Genomic DNA, 21,084 nt, shown 5'->3' with positions numbered 1-21,084 from the left:
AGTGCTCTTTTTTGTGTTGGATCTATTGTGCAGGGAGAATTCTACCAGATTTGGTGGAGCATTTCACATGACTAGACCCAACAGAAAGTCTCTGATATTAAGAAGTAAAAGTTGTATTTTTTTTTAAGTTGACATCACTGGTCAAAATTCACTCTACCTGTCTACTGAACAATCACTGTGATATTCTAAAACAGTTGACTTTTGTTTAGACAGAATTACCAACTGAAAGGTGGCACACATTTCATTACTGTGACAGAGTGTGCTGCGTGGTTGTCCCCACAGACACAGGTGGTTTTACTGAGCACGGACTCAGAGCTCACACACCTGGGAGTGTAAAGAGGGACCCTTTGGCACTCGCTGGGAGGTGGGGTGGCAGGCACCCCTCCTCTGTGATTTCTTCTTGGCACTGATTGATGGGTACCAGTACTGAGCAGCTCTTGGATTATTCCAGTGTTGTTTCAGGGAATCAGGGTTGCTTTTCTGATACAGGAAGGAAAAGATAGCTCTCCCTGCCAGAAGGACTTACAATCTTACCCAAATTCCATTTTTAAAAGAGTTTTTCTCAGCATTAGAAACTGTTTTTTTCAACAAAACAGCAGGAAACATTTATCATTCTAGCAAATGTAAATATCTTAATTTTCTAAAAGTCCATCGGTTCAGGGTTTCTCCCCTAGGAAGAGGGTGGGCAGGTGCCAGAGGCCAGCCCTTGGGGGGGCATCATCCTTGCGAGCATCTTCAGAGGCCCCCTGCCCACCTCCCCTTTACGAGGGATTCGTGGGGCCTTGTTCAAATAACCCCAAGGCCTTGGCTTTTGAAGCTGCAATTCCTTGTCTCTGCTTTTCTTATGCCCTCTCTTTCCACTGACCGAGTGTGGAGAAGGGCAAAGGAATATAAGACCTGTGGGAAGATAAACCTGAACTAATATGAATCACCACACAATGTGTTTTGTGAATTGTTAAAACTTCACATGCATTCATACAGATGTCATTGAAGAAAATAACACATTGCTTTTTAAAATAAACTTACAGTTGATATCATTTCATTTAATTTTGTTTATCAGGTATAAAATTTTTTTTGATTAAGGGTGAATTTTGTTTTTCTCCATAAATTGTTTTATTTTGTGTGGGCGAGTTCTGAGGAAGGTCTTAGGCACCTTCTCTCTCTTTCATTAAGCAAGTGTCAAGCAAGGGTCTGTTATATACCAAACACCTATTGTTGACCGTGTCCAGTGTGTTCTTTATTTTTAATATTCTGTGAGGCCATGAGGTTAATGCCAGAGGGGATCAGCTCAGTTATCATAAACTATCATTGATGATACTCTCTTTTTTAATTTCTTTTTTAGTGTCTATCAAATAGTTGTTGAGGAAGAACGTCCTCGGAGAACTAAAAAGACAACAGAAATCTTAAAGTGCTACCCAGTACCGATTCACTTCCAGAATGCATCCATCCTGAACTCACAGTACTACTTTGCTGCGGAATTTCCAGCAGACAGCCTCCAAGCTGCCAAGCCGTTTACTATTGGTGATAATAAGACATACAGTGGATACTGGAACACTCCCCTCCTCCCCCATAAAAGCTACAGAATTTATTTCCAAGCTGCTAGTAGAGCCAATGGGGTAAGTTTTTTTAGATGACTGTTTACTTAGGCTATTTTTGGGTTGTTAATGTGAACATGGATTAAGTAAAATAGTAGTAAAAAATGAAGTCATGCTTTTGTGTATTTTTACTTGTAAACAAATGTGGGTTTTTTCTTTCTAAAATTAATTTCATTCAGAGAATAATTCATCTTTTTTTTTCTTTTTTTTTTTTTGGTTAGCAGAGTATATCATCATCATGAGAGGTTTTATTTTCACTTCTTTCTTGTTGCAAAAGTTGGCTAGTAGTTCTTCTTAGCTTACTATTTTACAGGAAAATGGTATAGCCACAACACATACATTCAGCTCATTTACAATTTTGTGAGATTCACGGCATCTGTCTTTTCAGCACATTCTGTCCCATTTCCTTAGTTCCATGAGAGTTTATGCTTCCTATAGCTGTGACTAAATTAGATATCTTTTTTTCTAAGTGAAAACAGCTTTAGAAAGATGAGATGGAAACAAAATAAAAACTATCATTGAGTCATTTCTCAATTTCTTTCCCTTCCCTATTCAGACCAATCCAGAACTCTGATGAGATTTTAAAGTCTCCTTAGAAGGAAATGTTTTCCAGATACCATGGTGGTTTCCCTCCTCCACAGCTTAAGTTTAGGTATCACAGTAGACTTGACTTTTGCCATTGAAGAGGGGGGAATATCTCAGATGCAGAGTTCTTCTCCAACACTGTTTGCACAGGAGCAATTACAGGGCTGGGGAAGGAGGTCTGGGGCCACCAGACAGAGACATTTTGTGTGTAACTCCCAGCTCATTATCTGGTCCAGAAATGCCAAGCACCACAAACACTGGAGTCAGAAAATGTATCTGAGTATTGTTCGAAGAGTAATCACTGTGTGATTAAAGCCACACTTGGGACAGTGGCTCTTTCCTAATCAGTGTTATTTAAATAGAAATATGGATATTTCTATTTGTTTTAAATAAAACATGAATAATGATTTTTTCTCTCTTTTTGTTTGACACAGGAAACCAAAATAGACTGTGTCCGAGTGGCCACAAAAGGTAGGTTGACATTGTGGGATGTTCTCCTAGATTATGTCCCTTGAAATTTATTTTAGACTGTGTTTCAAAACTTCTTGAAATGCAACCTCATTGAAATAAGTATGTATGTGTATATTTACATATACAAATATAATATTTAATATAGGAATGTATGCATGTATATATTAGGATCATAGAGCAGTTAGCATCGATCAGCTATATTTCATGTAGATACTTTTTAAAATAAGAAGCCATACTGCTGTGTTCCAAACAGTTCTCAATGGTTATCTTTTTCAAAATTATTTTAAGATAAAATTAATTTTTATATGATCTCAGTACTCATTTTTAAAATTATAGTACCATAGTGATAGTCCTACATCAAGTGAATCTTCATATACAATGAGCAAAATATTACCTGCTATTTTTAAGTAGCGATCCTAGTTATAATAGCATTATAAAGTGGAGTCTACGTGGGTTTTTTTCACTGATGATGCGTGGCTCTGTAAACCCACTAACCAGGTGATGTTATGCGGAATTTCTATTTCCCAGGCCTGGTGAAAATCCTGAGAAAATGGGATTAAGCATGAGCTGTAGAAGTGGGTAGGGTGAGTCACCATAAGCTCCCCACACAGCACCTCCTAAAGAAGAAAGTGCAGATGTGTGTTTGTGAACATGAGCTGAAGTAGCTTGTCAACCTTACAGTGTTGTTTTAACCATCACATGGGGAAGTGTATGAGGAAATGCTTTGAGATATTTAAAATGCTGTATTAAAATGAGGCATTATAAATTAACACTTGTAATTAAATACCCTCTTTCAGACCATTAGCATAACCATGAGTACAATGGGAAGCTCTGCGTGATTTCATTTTAAAATGATGGTGAAAGGCATCATTGGGTCCGTGGCCCGAGATTTCATCAGGTCATACTTAATGAGTTCTGTTGGATGAAATATCTTTTTCTTGCTGTTGTTTAAGTTTCAGGTGACATACTATACTTTGAATATAACATGAATGTATATGTGCATTTTCAGAGCTCTCCTTGAATTCTTCATGAAGATACATGACTTTTTTATTTAGTCTTAGCTCAACAAACATCTCTTGGTTGCATGTTTTGTCCCAGGCATTGTGTGAGGGACTCATCTCATTTGTATTTTGTTTTTGTCCTATTTCTAAGAATCTGTTTATATTGATTTTAAAATACTCAATTCTTCATGTCATATTCTACCTGATTGAGTGCTTTTATTTATAGAAATAAATTAATATTAAATGAAAGTAGAACAGTTTATATATTTCCTAAGCTGCCACACGCTATCAGGTATTAATTATCACAGTATTATGAAGCGCTTGAACCAGGTGTTTATTTCATGCTTTTAGTTTTCCATGTTATGGTCCATGTTCAAGAACAATGCTTTCAAAGTATTGCTTTATTACACTCCATTTACCCTTAAAGTCTGAAAAAAGTAAATCTAGTTTCAGGGTGTGTAATTTATAATGCCTTATATTTAATATCACAGCTGGACATTTTGAATCTCTGTCAGACATGTGTTCTCATTTATTTCTTCACCATTACTGTGAAAAAGGAAACAGGTACTACTGCTACTCTTATTTTTAAGGTGAAGAAAATGCATATTTTTGGAGATGAATTGACTTACCAAGGTCACTCAGCTAATAATCTTGGGGCAAGGCTTGATCCCACCCATTTGGACCCCTACAGCCAGTGTTTCTTTCACTGTATTTCATGGCTTTTCACTCAGCAGAAACTCTGGCCAACTATAGTATTGTGTAGTAGAAGCATCTGACCTCCACCATTAGAATTGAGTCACTGCCCAATTTACTGTGAAAACAGTGAAATATCTGTCATCATGCTCATTTACGTTGTTAAATAATTATATAAATAACACACTAGTAAATGTGGAAACCTGACAAGTTTGCTGTTTTCACAGTAGATTGAATTAGATAGTGATTTGGGTCATTTTCTTCCATCAGCTAAATTTCATCAATATTGTAATTTGTTTTTCAATTCACTAAATGATGGTTAGGCAATCAGATGACCTGATTGACTAAATATCCCCCACTCATATTTTCTGAGTCATTTGCAGACATTTATACAGCAACAAACTCTATCCAAATAACCTCTTTTGGGGAAAGAGGGAAACAAATTTTAATATTCACTGCATAACATTGTCGTTTCTGTTTCATAAAATGATAGCACAAGAGGAAACCTTGGGAAACATTCTCCCCCCAGGCAAAACTATGCTGTTTTGTGCTATTTTATTAAGTTCTACATGGACAGATTCAGCAACCCTACTGTACAGCGCAGTGTACTGTTTCACCACCTTTATAATCAGAAAAGTTTTCCTTATTCATACTTAAAATTCTTTCTGCAGCACACGAAGCCATTCCATCTTGACTACTTAACCAAAACAGAGAAACAGGAAGAGCTAGAGCTTTTTTGGTACCATATAGTAAAGATGTTTAAAATTTTAGAGTTCAAACACCCTGCATATGTTTTGCCACATATTACTCATAGAGTAGTGGCTCAATTTAATTTTCAGATACTAAACTGCCTTCCTAAACAACGTTTTGAATTTGTAAAGGTTTCAATGTTCTCCTGAAACAACTGTTGACAAGTATCTTTATAGAGAAAGTATGGAGGTGGATTTGTTTTTACAAAGAGCTGGTTTGTAATTTCAAGAAAGGGTATGTCTCTTAAAAATATATTTCATACTATTTATAAATTTAATATTGTGATTATTTTTAATCATATTCCAAAGGTATATTTTGACACTCATCATCTTAAATATAAAGCCTATAAAAGTTAGACAGGGAAAACCCTAAGATGTGTTATTACATATCTACATATGTGTGGGGGATTGCCTATGTTTTTATGCATCCTCCTTTAACTTATGCATCTAGATTTCCCCATAACTGTATGTGACCATAGTTTGATTGTTGACTGTAGACAAACTCATCACAGAATATTCTCTCTTCAGTTTATAGGTAAAGGGACCATACAATAGGGTATATATGATGTTTGTATGTTACCCTTCCAATTCAAAGGATTCTTTTTAATCTGTATGGTGGACTGAATAGAATACCTTTTAACTATTCTTAGAATCTTCAAAATTTTATTTTGTGTTTTAATCACATTCACATTTTTATAGTTGGATTATTTTCATGACCATTTGGTCCAACTGTGTCTTAGTAATTAGCATATGTGTTTTCTTTAACTTACGTATTTATTATGGCTGTCTTATGGTAATTAATAGGATAGAAACTCTTTTTATGCTACTTTTGGAAGGCTTTGTTGATGATCAATTCTAAACTGACAGTGCACGCTGAAAAATCAACATCTGTCTTACTAATAAATTAGATTTCTTATATTAAATTAGGTATATTCATTTTAGTTGATATAACAATAAGTGTAATCTTCCATAAAATAAATATGATGCCACTTATGTTTGTCCTTTACAATATAGCCATTTGGAAGCTTTCCTGTTGTCCATTTATTTTAAAAATTATTTGAGTGCCTACTCTATGTTAGGCATAGAGTAATCTGTAAGACTTCCAAGTACAGATAGATAAATATATCAACTTCTAATTTTGAAGATTTTAAGTTCACAAAAATTTGGGGGCTTTTGTTTTGTTTTTGGTGTATAGAGAGTAACCATATATGTTAATTTGTTCATCTCCTTGCTGTGATTTGGCTAACAGAAGTGTAGCTAGAAATGAAAACACATACTACATTCTTTCTAAAAGTATTAGAAAAGTCAGATTTATAAACCTTAAACAAAAATAAGGCAAACCATTATTCCAACGTTATATTTTAAAGTGAATTTTCTATGAAAAATATCTTCAGTGTTTGTAAGTTTAGTATTTTATTTAACTTAAATTTGAACTGGAATGGGAATATGCTCTGCTGGAAGACCTTGAGGAAATTTTGAAGGATTTTCATTGTTCTAATACAATTTCTCACTGTATTCACAAATTTGAACATTTCTTTTTTTAATCACTAGACTCTTTGAGAAGTTTCTCCAGACTGTTTTTCTGTTCACTGTTTTGTTCCAAGAAATACCATCCTTTCTAGGCTATAATGCTACAGAATGAAAGGGCGCTGATAAAGGAACTGAAAAGAATGTCTGTTGAGAAGTAAAGTGAATTAAGATTGCTTTTAATTACTCATATTCAATACATGAGAAAACATGTTATATAGCAAGACAATTATATATGCTAATCTACTATATTTAGGCTATTGATTTAGAAATAGGAATATATACACCATTCATCATTTTATAGGGAAAGTATGTTTTCTTCTTATTTTGTCTTTATAATGTACATGAGTACATTAAGTTCCCCTGAGAAATTCCTAAAGAATTTCTAAAGAAAAGAAACCTGAAAAGCTATATGCTTCCCATATTTATTTGACTCAAAGTCAGTTTTCAAGGAACACTAGAGTCATGCAAAACACAGTTTGGTAAAGGCTGGTTCAGCAAGTTCCAGAAGATCCCACCACATGCAACTGAAATGCGAGTTTAGAAGTCTGAGCCACTTGATGCACTGTTTACTCTTCCAGGCATACCTCCATGCTTAAAAGGGAGCCTAAATTTATCAGTACTAGATATTTTCACCAAAGTATGGGATTAGAATTTATTTTCATCAATTGGAATTGACATTGTTTTACCAAATTTAGTGATATCTTTTTTATAATGCATTCTTGTTGATATTTTAAGGTAACGGTCAGCAAACTTTTTATGTTAATGGCCAGATAATATTTTAGGTTTTGTGGGCCATATGGTTTCTGTTATAGCTACTCAGCTCTGCCATTGCTGGGCAAGAGCAGCCATAGGCAATATGTAAACAATTGAGCATGGCCATGTTTCAATAAAACTTTATTTGCAAAAGCAGGTGGTGGGTCTACTAGCCCGTTTAGGGTAATTTGTAACATAATCAAGTTTTTTTCCTTGTAACTAAAAATAATAGTCACAAGTTAAACACTTTACAAAGAAGAACATAGAGATCATATAAAAATCCTTCCTGATATTTATAATGTATTTTTACATGATAGTCTTAGCCTATGATTGTGGTTTGAATTTCTTTGTATTTGTGAATACATGGCTGCTCAACATAGCTATTTTCAAATAACATTTTGTTCCCTTTGTTTAGCTTTTTGGATGTCAGATAGGTGCTCTGTTTTTCTATAAAACAATATCATTTTTCTCAAAAGTAAAGAATGTCGTATTTTCCTGTAGGTAATGCAGAACTGCACAGGAATATTGGTTGAACAACAGTAGTCTATGACGAAGCAAAAATGTTAGGTATATAAACCTTGGGAATTGGTACCAACTTTGCAACAAGTCTTAGAAATAACATTTTACTGTGTACAACTTACTATATCAGTATACAAAGTTGCATGATACGTCATATCGAGGAAATTATCTTTGTAATGCATTGGGAACTCTCCATTCTCTGATCAAACTGTTAGTGTTTTACTCTCACTTAGTAAAACTAGAATATTTTCATTAATAATGTGTGAGAGACTGTTACACCATTTTGAACTCAGTTGCTGCAGTTGTCTAGTTGTAAGCAGCACTGTTTGAGTGGTACAAAGGGATATTTCAAAATATTATGCAGCAGCAGTTTTGGATTTAATTGTCTGCAGATGGTAGATGATCTATTTTCCTCACTCGCTGCCACATTTCTAATAGCACCCAGGCTGTTCCATGTAAATTAGTAATCTTTCATGTAAGCCTGTCCTTAATTTTCCAATATTTTTTCTTTGCATCATTTTCCAGCTGTATCATGTTAGAACTGATGTTTTAATTTTCTATTTTTTTTTTAAATATCTGTGTGTCATTAATGTTAACCACTTAAACACAACTGCTGAGCTGGGCAGGCAAACCAAGAAGCCAGCCTGGTCTGCTTCAAGAATCTTAATCATCTCTTTGGTCACATGTTAATCATGACAACTATAGCAAAGGCAATTAGTAGTTTCTTTTTTTTTTCTTTAACTAATACTTTGAGATGCATTTCTTATTCTCCTAATGTGAAGAAATAAGATTCCTAAATGGAAATCTGTATGAAATTTAGTTATCGGAGAAATTTTTCTGCATATAAATGTTTTTAGTGAAAGAGGGCAGTATTCTTTACAAAGGTGATTTTAGCAAGAAAATATTGTGACTTAAGCAACAGAGTTTTAAATAACCTAATAAGTTTTAAAAGCCCATAGTTTGGATCATCAGAATTAACAATGAATCTGTATATATCACACTCAATTGAAATTGGAAACACTATTCACTCTTCAGCTTTATTAAGACTAATGTTTTTGGTTCACCTTTACTTTTTTGTTCTTCAGTTGATCTATCCAAGATCTCAGCCAAAGCTTACAACTGTGTTATAGTTAGAATTCCAGCTACCTAACTAGAGCTTGTTTAAGAGAAGAGAATTCAGAAAATTCAACACATTGCTGTGTTTTTTTTTTAAATTTTTTTTCCTTTTCTTTTTGTTGTTGTTGGAACAAAGTTGAGACGATTTGATATACTGATGGGGATTCTTCTTGCTAGCCTAGCTTCAGTCTGGCTTTTTTTTCCCTCATGCATGCTGACCTGGAAATCCTCCTTTGCCTTAGCTGCGATAATCGTGACTCAGCTTACAACACCTTACATTCGCATCGCCCCCGCGGCAGGCGACGGCCAACTAACAGGTCAGATGTTCAAGTATAGATGAGTCATCTTGCCCATTTCCTGCTCATTTTTCTCAGCTTTGTTTCCCCTCTACATCTCCTCCTTTGCTTAAGGCCTGTTTACGATGTTTCAGACCCTCGGTACAGACCTTTGCTCGCATTAAATTAAGTGATATGCTTGGCCTCTTCTGTGTGCACATTTATATCCATGCATTAAGTACAACTCCACTGCATGTTTTCATTGTGTGTTTGGTCTGTTGGTATGTTTCTTTCTAGCCTAATGTTATAGAGAAATGAAATTTGCTGGACTTGAATAGCAATAACATCAAACAGGATTTTAAACAAAATGCACAAAGATGTATTTCCAGTTTTCCAAGTTAATCTGAAAAGATGTAGAGACTTGAGGGTGAGTGAGGTTTATTTTTCACCTTACAGGGTCTAGTTTGCACATACATTGAGCAGTACACAGTCTTGTCTGCCAGTATAATTAAATGAAGCCACCCAAAGCAGTTTAGGGTGACGCTGTTCTAATAGCTTTTCATGTACATACAATTGTGAAGCTGTTTGCATTCTTTATAGATACTTGTTTCAAAGCAAAGCATTTATATAAAATATGCAGTGGCATATCTGCAAGTCAAATGCATTGAATAATTTTAGGAAAGTTTAGAAAAATTGAGTGGCTTAGCGTCATGGAGTTGAACCACGTGCTGCTTTACTCCAAGAGAAATTAGCTTTTTCTCTTACTGCCTCTAAAGGTGTATGGACAGCTCTATAAATTCATATAGGAAAAGAGTCCAGTAAGTTACTCCAGATGGAAGGTGAGTAGTTAGTGAATTCCCAAAGACAAACTTTTTGTCCTGCAACAAAAGCAATTCATTGTCAGGATTTCAAACATAATTATTATACATGGGCAGGACTCAAAATTCTGGTTTCAGAAGGACCTGCAAGTAGTTTAGTTATGATTAAAGTCAAGTAAGAAACACACAACTGCTTTTCATATAATTTCCACTCCAGCAATTGTTTTTTGTGTGTGAAACTAGGGAATATTCCCTAACATTTAAGAAAATGGTAAAGCTTAACTCATGGTAAGAAATCATAAATGTGTAAGTTGTTCTGTGAGCTTATTGTTTTGGAAAATAAAGCAGCTGAGACTCAGGATAATTGTAGACGGATTTTATAATGTAAAGAAATTTGGAATAATTCTATTTCTTTCTCCACTGTAATTCTATACATATTTTGAATTCTGTATTTCAGGACCTAAAGGCTAAAAATTTACTGACACTTCTGTTTCCCTTGCTATCAAATTTCTTTTAAGTACATTTCTTTTACTGCTTGAAGTTCCACTTGTTACTCTTCCTTATCCTGAACTTGTGAAGTTTCCAGTAAAAGTGTCGTGCTTGAGAACTGGCCCTGAGCTCTCTGTATAGGGCTGGGGGTCCGTCTTGAAGGTTGTAGGCGCTCACTCAGCAAGTCTGACCACCCGTATCTGAGCTGGCACCAGACTTGTCCCCAAATCATTAAAAATAGGTTGGCCTCACCATCATAAAATGAGTACTTACGGGAATTATAGTTAAATCGTCCCTTTCTCAGGCTTTACCTATAATCCACGAACTTCAAGTGAAGCATGTGGTTTGCTAGGAATGAAGCAAGCAAAGCTTCTGAACGTGGCTTTCTCTGTAAAGCTTGCATGATTCAGAAGGTACCTCATAAAGCAGCCTCCTCCGTAGGGCTTTCAGGCCCAGTGCGTGTGGGCGCTTCGGAGCTGGTCTGTGAAGGACATGCACACGGCAGCAGCGTATCGCTGCCGTTCCTCTAAAAGGCTGCAGGTGATCTACCTCATTTACTTTGGTTTATTAGGGATTAAAATGATGGAGTGTCAGAATAAGCTGCAAAAACCATTAAAATACCTACTCTTGTTCTTTCTTCGGTATTTACCACTGGTTTTAATGATGGTTAACCTTAACCAGATAAGTTCACACTGAAGTAATATTTCTTTTGCATTTTCCATTTGCATCAGCCATCAATTTTGATAGCAGTAACACTGTCTTTTTTAAGAGATTTATCATGAGTCAGACTGCAAGGCTGAGACTTAATTCATTCAATCACTTATTTGACATTTATTGAGCACCTTCTGTGTGCCAGGTATGGATCTACTAACACTTATAAAAAGTTTGACTTTGTACGGTTGCCCAGACGTCTTGGCGTCAGGTATATTTGCATTAGTAACCTCAGAACCTGCATACACACCTACTCCTATGATTGAAAAATTATTAGTATACTTGTCATTTAGCAAAGCTAAGAAAAGACAGCAGTTTTATAACTGATGGGAACAAAAGGACACGTATTTCGAAACCTTTCTCGTCATGTTGGACAGCTTAGGCAATGGTCAGAGGGACAGCTCTAAACATTTTACATCTGTGACCATTGAACAGTTGTAGTTTTGTTTAATAGATTGATCCTGTCCCTTCCAGAAGCCAACAGGAGATACAGGAGGAATATATTCTGAAGTGCCTTCAGCTCTTTGTTCGTTTCATTTTAACTGTGCTGACATCTTGCCCCTGCAAATCCTATTTGATGCTATACTTGCACGAGCAAACGAGTGTAAGATCGTGACTCCTTTGCATCATTGTCCCTTTTGTCCCAGAATACAGTACGTGCTGCTGAGGTTCCCCCTTGGTATAGGTGGGGCCTCCCTCTCTTGTCTAACACCAAAGAAAACAAGCACCCTGGTGCTTTGACCCCAGCACCTAGCATGATAAAAAGTGCTCATAAATATTTCTTGGTTGAATTAGTTAAATGAATGGCGCAGATGTCAGGAGAGTTCCAAGAAAGGGCTCTGACTGTAGAATGCTAGTGTGTTTCATAAGCAGTCCTGTTATTACACTTGGGCACATTTCTTAGATATTTTGACCTCAGTCAACAATAAGAAATACATCATCACCCAGTGCTATATACATACATGTACATACCCATAAGTTTAACTGGAACAAAAGTTTTAGAAACCATACTGCCAACACTTCTCACTACATAAGATGCCCTCTGATTTTTTTCTAGCCTTCTGATTTCAAGATTGTTCTTTTTTAAGTACCAAAGGAGGCATGAAAAGCTTCATCTTTTTCTGCTGTGCCTTCTTTTAATAAAACAATTTGTTCTGTAAAATTCGGATTCAGTCAAAAGGCCACAGTCAAGGATCCAGAAGGCCACATGGGGCCCCAAGGCCACAGGTTCCCACCACTTTGCTAAAAATCTAACTAGATTTAGGGGACAGCAGAGGGAGCAGAATGTCTGATTGGAATGAGGTTCTGTCTACTTCAGAACTCCTACTCTAAAGAGTGCACACAGAGCAAGTTCTAGAAAATTGAGATGCTTCTAGTATTTACTTTCTTCCTTTATCTTGTGATTCATTGTTCATAATATAGAGCTGCTTTGGGAAGAAAATGGAAAGCTATGCAGACTAGAAATTTCTCTTTAAGAATTTTTTGTTTTATAAATATGTCTAGGCTATTTATTTTATGTTAAGGTATTTCTGTTTATGATTTAGTAACCCAGCCAACTCAGAGATGCTGTGGAGAATGATTTATATTTTTTTAATTCAGGAGCCTTTTCCATTGCAAATAAAACAAATCAATGATTTTTCAACTCACTAGCAAAAGCATAACAAAGCTTTGTCTGTCTGTCTTGTTCCCAGTGTATCCCATGCTGCAGGCACCCAGCAGGTGTTTCAAATTATTTGCCAAATGACTGAATGAATAACAGTTGATGATCTTTCTTGCTAAATTTATTCCTAGGTATTTCATAGCTTTTATCACTTTTGTAAGTAAGTTTTGAACAGATTTTGATTGAGGGCGGGAGTGTTTTGAAATTGGTTTATTTTGCCATCTTTTTACTGATTTTATGTTACTTAGTTGCAAAATATCTCTTCTTTACGGTATATTTTTTTTAATTCAATAGCCCCTTCCATTGCAAATAAAACAAACCAATGGCTTTTCAACCATTTACAAAAGCATAATTTTAATCAGCCATTTCTTTTAGCAAGAAACATAAGGTTTAATTTAAATATTTTTAGAGAATGTCCCACCCACTTACACCAACATCATCTGTTTTACTCCCACTCCTCATACTGTGTCAGTTCTCTTCTCTGCCTCCCACCTGTCATATCCAGTGTTCTTCATGTGCAAAAAACCATGGCAGGGCTAAGATACAGATAGATAATGTTCATCCTTCTGTGGACCCAAGTTTCTGTTTGTAAGATGAAGACATAACTGAAATCAGACCTTAGCCACATTGAGTTGCTGGGAGGATTGGATGTGGCTTGAAGATTGTGGGATTGTTCACTGAACTTTAACTCAGTTAGTAGCAGGAACAGCAGATGCAAATGTCCTGTGGTAGAAGGAAGCCTGGGCAAATGTGAAGAATGGCAAAACGGTCTTCATGGCTAGAGAGCAAGACAGATGTGTGAGTGAGCAGTAAGGTTGTGCAGGCAGACAGAGGCTGACTTTGACCTTGTAAGTTACATTAAGGACTTTGGTCTTGATGCCAGGAGCAATAGGAAGCAGTTGAAGTGTTTTCAGGAGGGGCAGACAGGATCAGGTTTGCACTGTACTCCAACCACCTTGGAGACATTATAGGAGAGATGAAAAAGGACCAAAGACCGAAAGTAAGACTCTAAGAAATGGAAGACCATCCAAAACTAGAAAAAAGGAGAGTAAATAGATGTGACTAGAAGACCTAAATGCCAGGAAATTAATACAGTAAGTACTGGCCATGAGTAACGGATCAGCTGCAGTCAGCATGGAAGAGCACATGATCGGGAATATAAGGGACATTATCAAACACATCAAAGGAACTAGTGATATTTGAATCCCTCCTAAATGGAATGGCTTAATTCAGCCACTGCCTGAGATACCCACTTCATTTCTTTTGAGAGATATTTACTAGGGTATCTGTATGAATCAAAACTATAAAGGATAATGGAACTCAGCAATATTGTCTGAATATATGGGCACTGAGATAAAATCACACCGACGTTAGCTGCAACAGTTATATTTTGCTCTTTCAAGAGTTCAGTCATTAGACTTCTGAAGGGTTGTATCACAGGAGACTGTTAATTGCATTTACTATAAAGCATGTATACAAATACATGGAAATATTTTTATCTACTATTATGGGGACCATATTTTATGTGTCTTGAAACTTTCCACAACCTGCCAGGCACATGAAAGGCATTCAGAGACCAGCTATTATTTTTTGATGGAATGAAGTCATTTGTAAAGGATGAAACCATTCAAGGCATGAATTAATTTCCCTACCAGTTTTTAAATTTTTAAATAATATTCCCAGCGCAGAGGATCTTCCAGTTGTGACTGCAGTCAACATTTCAGGAGGTGCAACGGGACTGAAAGTTACATAGACCACCACTGCTGAGCCTCCCTTCAGACAGTGTCGGAAGTGCACACAGTTCATCTCTAGCAGAAACTAAAATTGCAGCTTCCAGTCCCTGCCATGAGCTTAGGAAGCTGTGAGCACCGCCCGCTGCTTTCCCAGGGAAGCATTCATTCATGCATCCTCCGCATAGCAGAGCTTCTCCCCCCGCCCTCAAAGAGCTTGCTGTGTACCTAGCTCTGCGTTCAGAGATGAGAAACATACACAGGAGTGTAACATGTGCCCTTTGCTCTCCAGGAACTTATGTCTATGGCCTTTGTTTTAAGACTGACATACACAGTTCAATAAATATCCCACTTCACGAATTTACCAATACCTTGAACTATTAGTGATAATGAGAAGTGGGTAATGAAATAAGTTAACACATATTGTGTTATACTCTAAAACATAATATCTGTATGGCACTGGAGTTATTTTCAGTGTTAGAAGCTTCAATTTAACCATAGGAGAGAATTTAGGGTAAAAATGGAGGGAAGAAAATTTCTGCTTTAGGCTTCCCTATAAATAAAAATGGTCAAACTCTTCATTGAAACCAGTAATCAACTGATTTGAAATCGTGGCTGAATTGATTGGAAATAGTGGCTGAAATAGAGCCAGCATTTTCCACCTAACGAGGGATCTTGTTTTTTGCCAAATGCAGCATCATGTCGGCATGGCTAAGGAACAACCCCTGTGCCCTGTCTGGGCCTCCCCTGTCAGGTGGTGGAGGGGACAGCAGCGCTGTGTGTTTTGTGGACTGTCAGTGTGGGGAGAATTTGGTTGCATTTTCAGCATCTCTTACAAGGGCAGCTTGAGGATTCTGAAATTTCCTTTTCAGCTGAAAAGAATGCAAAATGAGGGGAAAATTTTATTCTTCCTGCAATGCCAGCTGACTGCATTTTAATGGGCTGTAGTGTCACTGTTGATTTATTGCCCTTTTTTGTTCTTTTATGTGTTATATTTGTCATTTTGCTATGGCAGTTTCATCTATAAAACGGTATAGTTATAAGAAATTGGGGAGAGGATACAGGCGTACTATGGGGGCTTCTGTTCCTTTCTTCCTGTCATTTTTTGGAATGAAATACTGAGTCAAATATCAAGTGTTTGATTTCAGAAATGATATATTTTAAAAGCTGTATCTTATACTAAAATAGTATTGTTTTCTATTTTTATTACATAAACTTAAGAATTTCTATGTAAAAGATTTTCAGTGTGTAAAACAATTTAATTTTTCAATATCATTTTGTGTTTTTCCTTTCCGTCAACATTGCGATAAAGGAAAACAAAACAACGTATTTAACCGTCTTTTATTTGCGTAAGGCGTAGAGCTTTCTGGCTTGAAAAGCATACATTGAAATTTTATATTTTAGGAAACCCACCTTTAATTTTTATATTAATCTGGTACATTACACATGCCCAAAAAGAATGCTGAAATAAAGTTTTGAGCTCAAAATAAGCAAAGATTTTGGTAAAAGGTACAAAATACTATGAAAAAGTGCCTGCAGTTTAAAAAATAGTTTTAAGATTTTTGCATGAAAGATTTTATATTGATAGTTCAGTTATTCTTGCCTTTTCTATAAGGAAATATTTCAATTTTATAGTAAAATTAAATCAGTTCATCCTTGATATTAATAAAAGTGGAAAAGGCCTGGATATTTTAAAAACATTTATCAAACTGAGTGACAGTATCTGCTTCACTTGGTCTTCCCCTTTACTCCAGTGGCGAGTGTCGAACCGGACACACAGACGCTGTTCACTAGCTGCTGTTCATAGATACCAATTGTGATGTTTTGATTTTCATCCTTTGACTTGCTTTAGAAAATTACTAGCACAATTTAACATACAAAGCATCAAAATTAATTCTGACAGTTTTATGTCTAAGAATCCCAGAGATTTCCCTCAGAATTTGTAGGCAGTGGGCTGTGTTGTGTGCTATGTGATTAACTTTTTGGTTGACTTTAGATGTAGTCTCTCTTTTAAATAAGTATTTTTGGATCACTGTAAAATACCTTGTATTTGTGAGAGTTCTTTGAAAATATTTATGGATGTGATCCAATATATTTAATCAGAATAGAAAGGAGGTCAGAATTTCCTTCTTTATCTCAAGACAACAAGATGTAGAGAGGCAGTGGACTGAGAAAGTATCAAGGGTAGATTTAGCCTAAACAACACTCCTTATTGAAGAAAGAATTTATTTTAAATGCTTTACTGACCTTGATGAATGAAAGGAGAAAAATAACAGTCTTCTAGCAGAAGTGCTCCATTTGCCTTTTCAACAATATTAGTGTCGAAACTTGTTCATTGACATCTCCAATGGGCTGTGAGACCCAAAGTCTTCTAAAAATTGACGTCTAAAATTCTAGTACGTTAAAAATATCACCTCCCTCCCCAGTCTGTGGCACACACATATTACTTTTCTACAGAATTGTCATTGTTGTTTTTAGTAGGAGAGATTCTCGTGTTTGGCTTTGATATCCGATTCTTTCTCAAGTTGTGGCTCTTCTAGCTTAGCTACCAAATATTCTTCATCAAATAACTTTTCTCTGTTGGGGAGGTTGTCCTGAGGGAAGGGGGAGGAGAGAGGTCGCTCTGCATTGTTGAACTGCAGCCCTGGTCAGGCTGCCGTCCCGCCTCACATGCTGGTCAGCTGGAAAGCCCGGGTCCGCCAAGACTCGAGACCAGGCGTAGTGCATCTTCTGGGAACATCACTTTTCTCGATCATAAATAATGCAAAACATAATTTCTATTAAAAATTGATGTATTCAGGGATAAAATGCAACATTTTCATGCTTTATTTAAAGAGATCAAAAGACCAACAAAATTTCAAGCTTGCAGTAGGCCGTTCAGGGCAAAGGCAAGTTTCCTGTTGGTACTTGTTCTCTCTCCTGCCCACACTGGTAAAAATGATGGAGAAGTGTGAGAGTCACAGAACAGGTGAGAGTCCTCGGGGGCAGAATCGGAATCATTTTCAGACCCGTGTGGCCCACTTCCTAGGGCAGTTTTCAAACATGTCAGGTAGGAATCTGAACCTAACAGTTCTCTGCCCCGGATCTTAACAAGAGCTCACACAGGAGCTCTGGACCCAGCGCACATCGGTTAGAAAGCATGCGCCTTAGAAAGAAGGCAGTGGGTTCACGTCCAGGCTTCTTGGACAAATCTCTCATACTCTCGAAATCTGTTTCCATTTCTGTAAAACAGGGAGAATGCTCTCTTAACCTCATCGTGGGCTGTGGGCATGGAACACAATAACGTATGTAAAGTTGAGCATGAAGCTGGCTCAGAGGAAACGGCAGTTGCTGGTGCTTCTTCTGTGGCTTTGTTGTTATTATTCTTTTTTTTTTTTCCTGAGACAGAGTCTCGCTCTGTCACCCGAGCTTGAGCTGTAGTGTCGTGGCGTCAGCATAGCTCACAGCAACCTCAGAGTCCTGGGCTCAAGCAGTCCTCCTGCCTCATCCTCCTGAGTAGCTGGGACTACAGGCACACGCCACCACTCCTGGCCAATTTTTTCTATTTTTAGTAGAGACAGGGTCTTGCTCTTGCTCAGGCTGGTCTTGAAAACTCCTGACCTCAAGGGATCTTCCTGCCTGGGCCTCCCAGAGTGCCAGGATTACAGGCCTGAGCCACCACTGGGGCCTGTTACTGTTATTCTAATATAGGATTGTTTTCTGGCCCTTGAGGCTCTCAAGAAAACTTGGTAATTAATCTGGCTGCTGCCAGTCCAAGTGTGTGACACTGCAGCCCTTTAGAGAGGATCGAAATTGAGCTTCTGGGAGAATGAGTGGATTCGTGTTGGTGTGTGGCGTATTGTTGACATGAATACCACATGGATGCTGTGGTCTCCAGGAGCACCAGAGCATGAGCAGAGCATTATTCTCCTCTCATGTGTCAAGACCTGCAGCGAGTCCCCACTGATGGCATTCTCCATTCACCTGTCACTGGGATGTAACAGCATCAGGTGACCCAGGCTGTTATCTTGCTGCTGGCAATGATGGCAATGATGATAATGATGAAAAGTTACCACATTTTCAAATACTTTGTTTCAAGCAGTAATGGCCCAAAGCATTGTATAACCTATTCTGTCCTTCCCGTAGCCGAGCACCCTGGATAAAATACCAGGTTCCCTTTGTCGGCCATTTGAGGTTCCTTTGTCCCTCAGTGTCCTTGGCTTAAATGTGGACACCTTTCTTTGCCTTTATCCTTCAGTAACATTAATTCTCAAGAGCACAGGAGAAGATGTCCTTTCATAGAACTCTGTTAAGGTGGATTATAGATTATCTCATTTAATAACTTTTTCAGATAGGAGGTATGATGGTGGACAAATGCAAAGCAGTGTGTAAGGGAATGACAAGACTGACTCAGAAGTAGGGCTGAGCCACGAGTTTTCTTCAGCATGCTGTTTTCGTCTTTAGAAGAGTAAATAACTATGGCTGAGAAATAATACTTGAAAATAAACCTGACACCTGCCTTGGAGTTAATAAATGGCATCTGCTCAGCACATGCGTCAGTATCCCTGATGAGCTTCACGTTTACCCTAGTACATAGTCAGGCAGTACATCGCTCGAGCAATGTAATTGATGTTCAGTTTAATATGTGTAATTTACTTATTGGTATTGCTAATGATGCAATTATTGATTGTGGGTTATTAATTATAAACAAGTTGGAGCTCTTGCTCAAAACACATTGGCATAGAAGCTTTTGTCTGAGATTTTATGTAGGTGTTGTCCTTACTGTGATTTAGTTTTATCCGTTTTACTCAAGATGTAAATATGTAAACATGATGAAAACAAAAGTATCTTTGTGATAATATTACCAATTTGATGGGTTCTCCTTATATGTCTCCTAATAATTCTTTAGATGTTGGTATATTTCTTTTTTTTTTTAAATATTCCTTTTTTTTTTTTTCCTTGAGACAAGGTCTTACTCTGTTGCCCAGCCTGGAGTACAGTGGTGTCATCATAGCTGACCACAACCTCAAACTCCTGGGCTCAAGCAATCCTCCTGCCTCAGCCTCCCAACTAGCTGGGACTACAAGTCCATGCCACCATACCTGGCTGCTTTTGTTTTGTTTTTGGTTTCCTTTTTTTGTTTGTTTGTTTGTTTGTTTGTTTGTAGAGACACGGTCTTGTAATAGCCCTGGCTGTTCTTAAACTCCTGGCTTCAAGTGATCCTCCCACCTCAGCCTTCCAAAATGCTGGGATTACAGGTGTGCACCACCACACCCGGCCTGGTGTATGTTTCTGGACACATGCACACACATGCATATGGGCAACAACCACATGAGAGTCAGTTACATGTGTCTTTAAGACAGTTTAGGGGCCTGATAAAGGGAATTATTCATGTTTCTGCCTTATTTTTTCTATGAGTAAGAAAAAAATTAGAAAATGCATGACTATAGAAATGAGGTAACCATTTTATTGAATAAAATTATTTTTAATAGTTTGAGCCTATCAGTATTATCTTATTAGATGTTTCTCTGTTTTTTACTTCCTAAAAAGTCCCAGACCATTGTAATTACTTTTCAGCAGAAATTTAGGCTAGTTTAAAGGCTTCTAAAACAAATTCCATATATGATCATGAAAAATGATCTATGTCCTCTTAATCATTACAAATATTGAGTTATTGAGTTCATAACACTTTATTCTTGACAGATACTCATTTCCTGCCACTCTCATATGTACCCAGTTAACTTTCTCATCATTGGTGGACATATATTTCACTGATTTGAGTGCTAAAAATATAACATTTTGCCACTAGTATTTATTTCTGTGCTCTTACTTTCTGTTAATCTCATTTTATCACTGATGCAATCTCCTGGTAAGGGCTTTGTCTTCATCTGTTTTCTGCTGCTACAACAGGATACCACAGACTGGGTAATATATAAACATAAAAGTTTACTTATTTTATGGTTCTGGAGGCTGGGACATCCAAGAGCATGGCACTGGCATCCGGTGAGGCTTGTCCCATGATGGAAGGCAGAAGTCAGTGTGTGAATCAGAGAGTGGAAATAGGGCCAAATTCATCCTTTATCAGTAAGCCACGCCTTTAATAATGGCATTAATCCATTCCTGAGAGTTCTGGCCCCATGACTTAATCACTTCCTAAAGGCCCCACCTCTTAATACTGTAACAATGGCAACTAAACTTCAACATGAGTTTTGGAAAGGACATTCAAAGCATAGTAGACTTTCATCTGTCATCTGTACTGATAAAAACCCTTCTTCCCTGCACTGGCCATCTCTTGGCATAGTCAGTGGAGCCCATGTTCAGACATCTTTCTTAGCATGTTGTCTTGACCCTCAAGTAAGATTCTCCAAAGATGAGCTGCAGATGCCTCTCTTAATAAATCTCTCTCCAAA

At 37.2% G+C, this 21,084-nt stretch overlaps 1 protein-coding gene across 5 annotated transcripts in view; it reads left to right on the top strand.

The window, feature by feature from the left end:
• The window catches only part of PTPRM (protein tyrosine phosphatase receptor type M), a 773,614-nt gene that overhangs the window by 502,946 nt on the left and 249,584 nt on the right, over positions 1–21,084 (top strand). For all 5 annotated transcript variants that reach the window (XM_045527889.1, XM_045527892.1, XM_045527891.1 and 2 more), the window contains 2 exons: positions 1,343–1,616; positions 2,615–2,651. In XM_045527889.1, the coding sequence (XP_045383845.1) occupies positions 1,343–1,616; positions 2,615–2,651 (311 nt within the window). The remainder of the gene's footprint in view (positions 1–1,342; positions 1,617–2,614; positions 2,652–21,084) is intronic.

Source organism: Lemur catta, chromosome 16 (assembly GCF_020740605.2).
Source record: "Lemur catta isolate mLemCat1 chromosome 16, mLemCat1.pri, whole genome shotgun sequence".
Lineage (NCBI taxonomy): Eukaryota > Metazoa > Chordata > Mammalia > Primates > Lemuridae > Lemur > Lemur catta.
The sequence above is the reverse complement of the archived record's forward strand: the minus strand, read 5'-3'. Positions and strand labels throughout refer to the sequence as shown.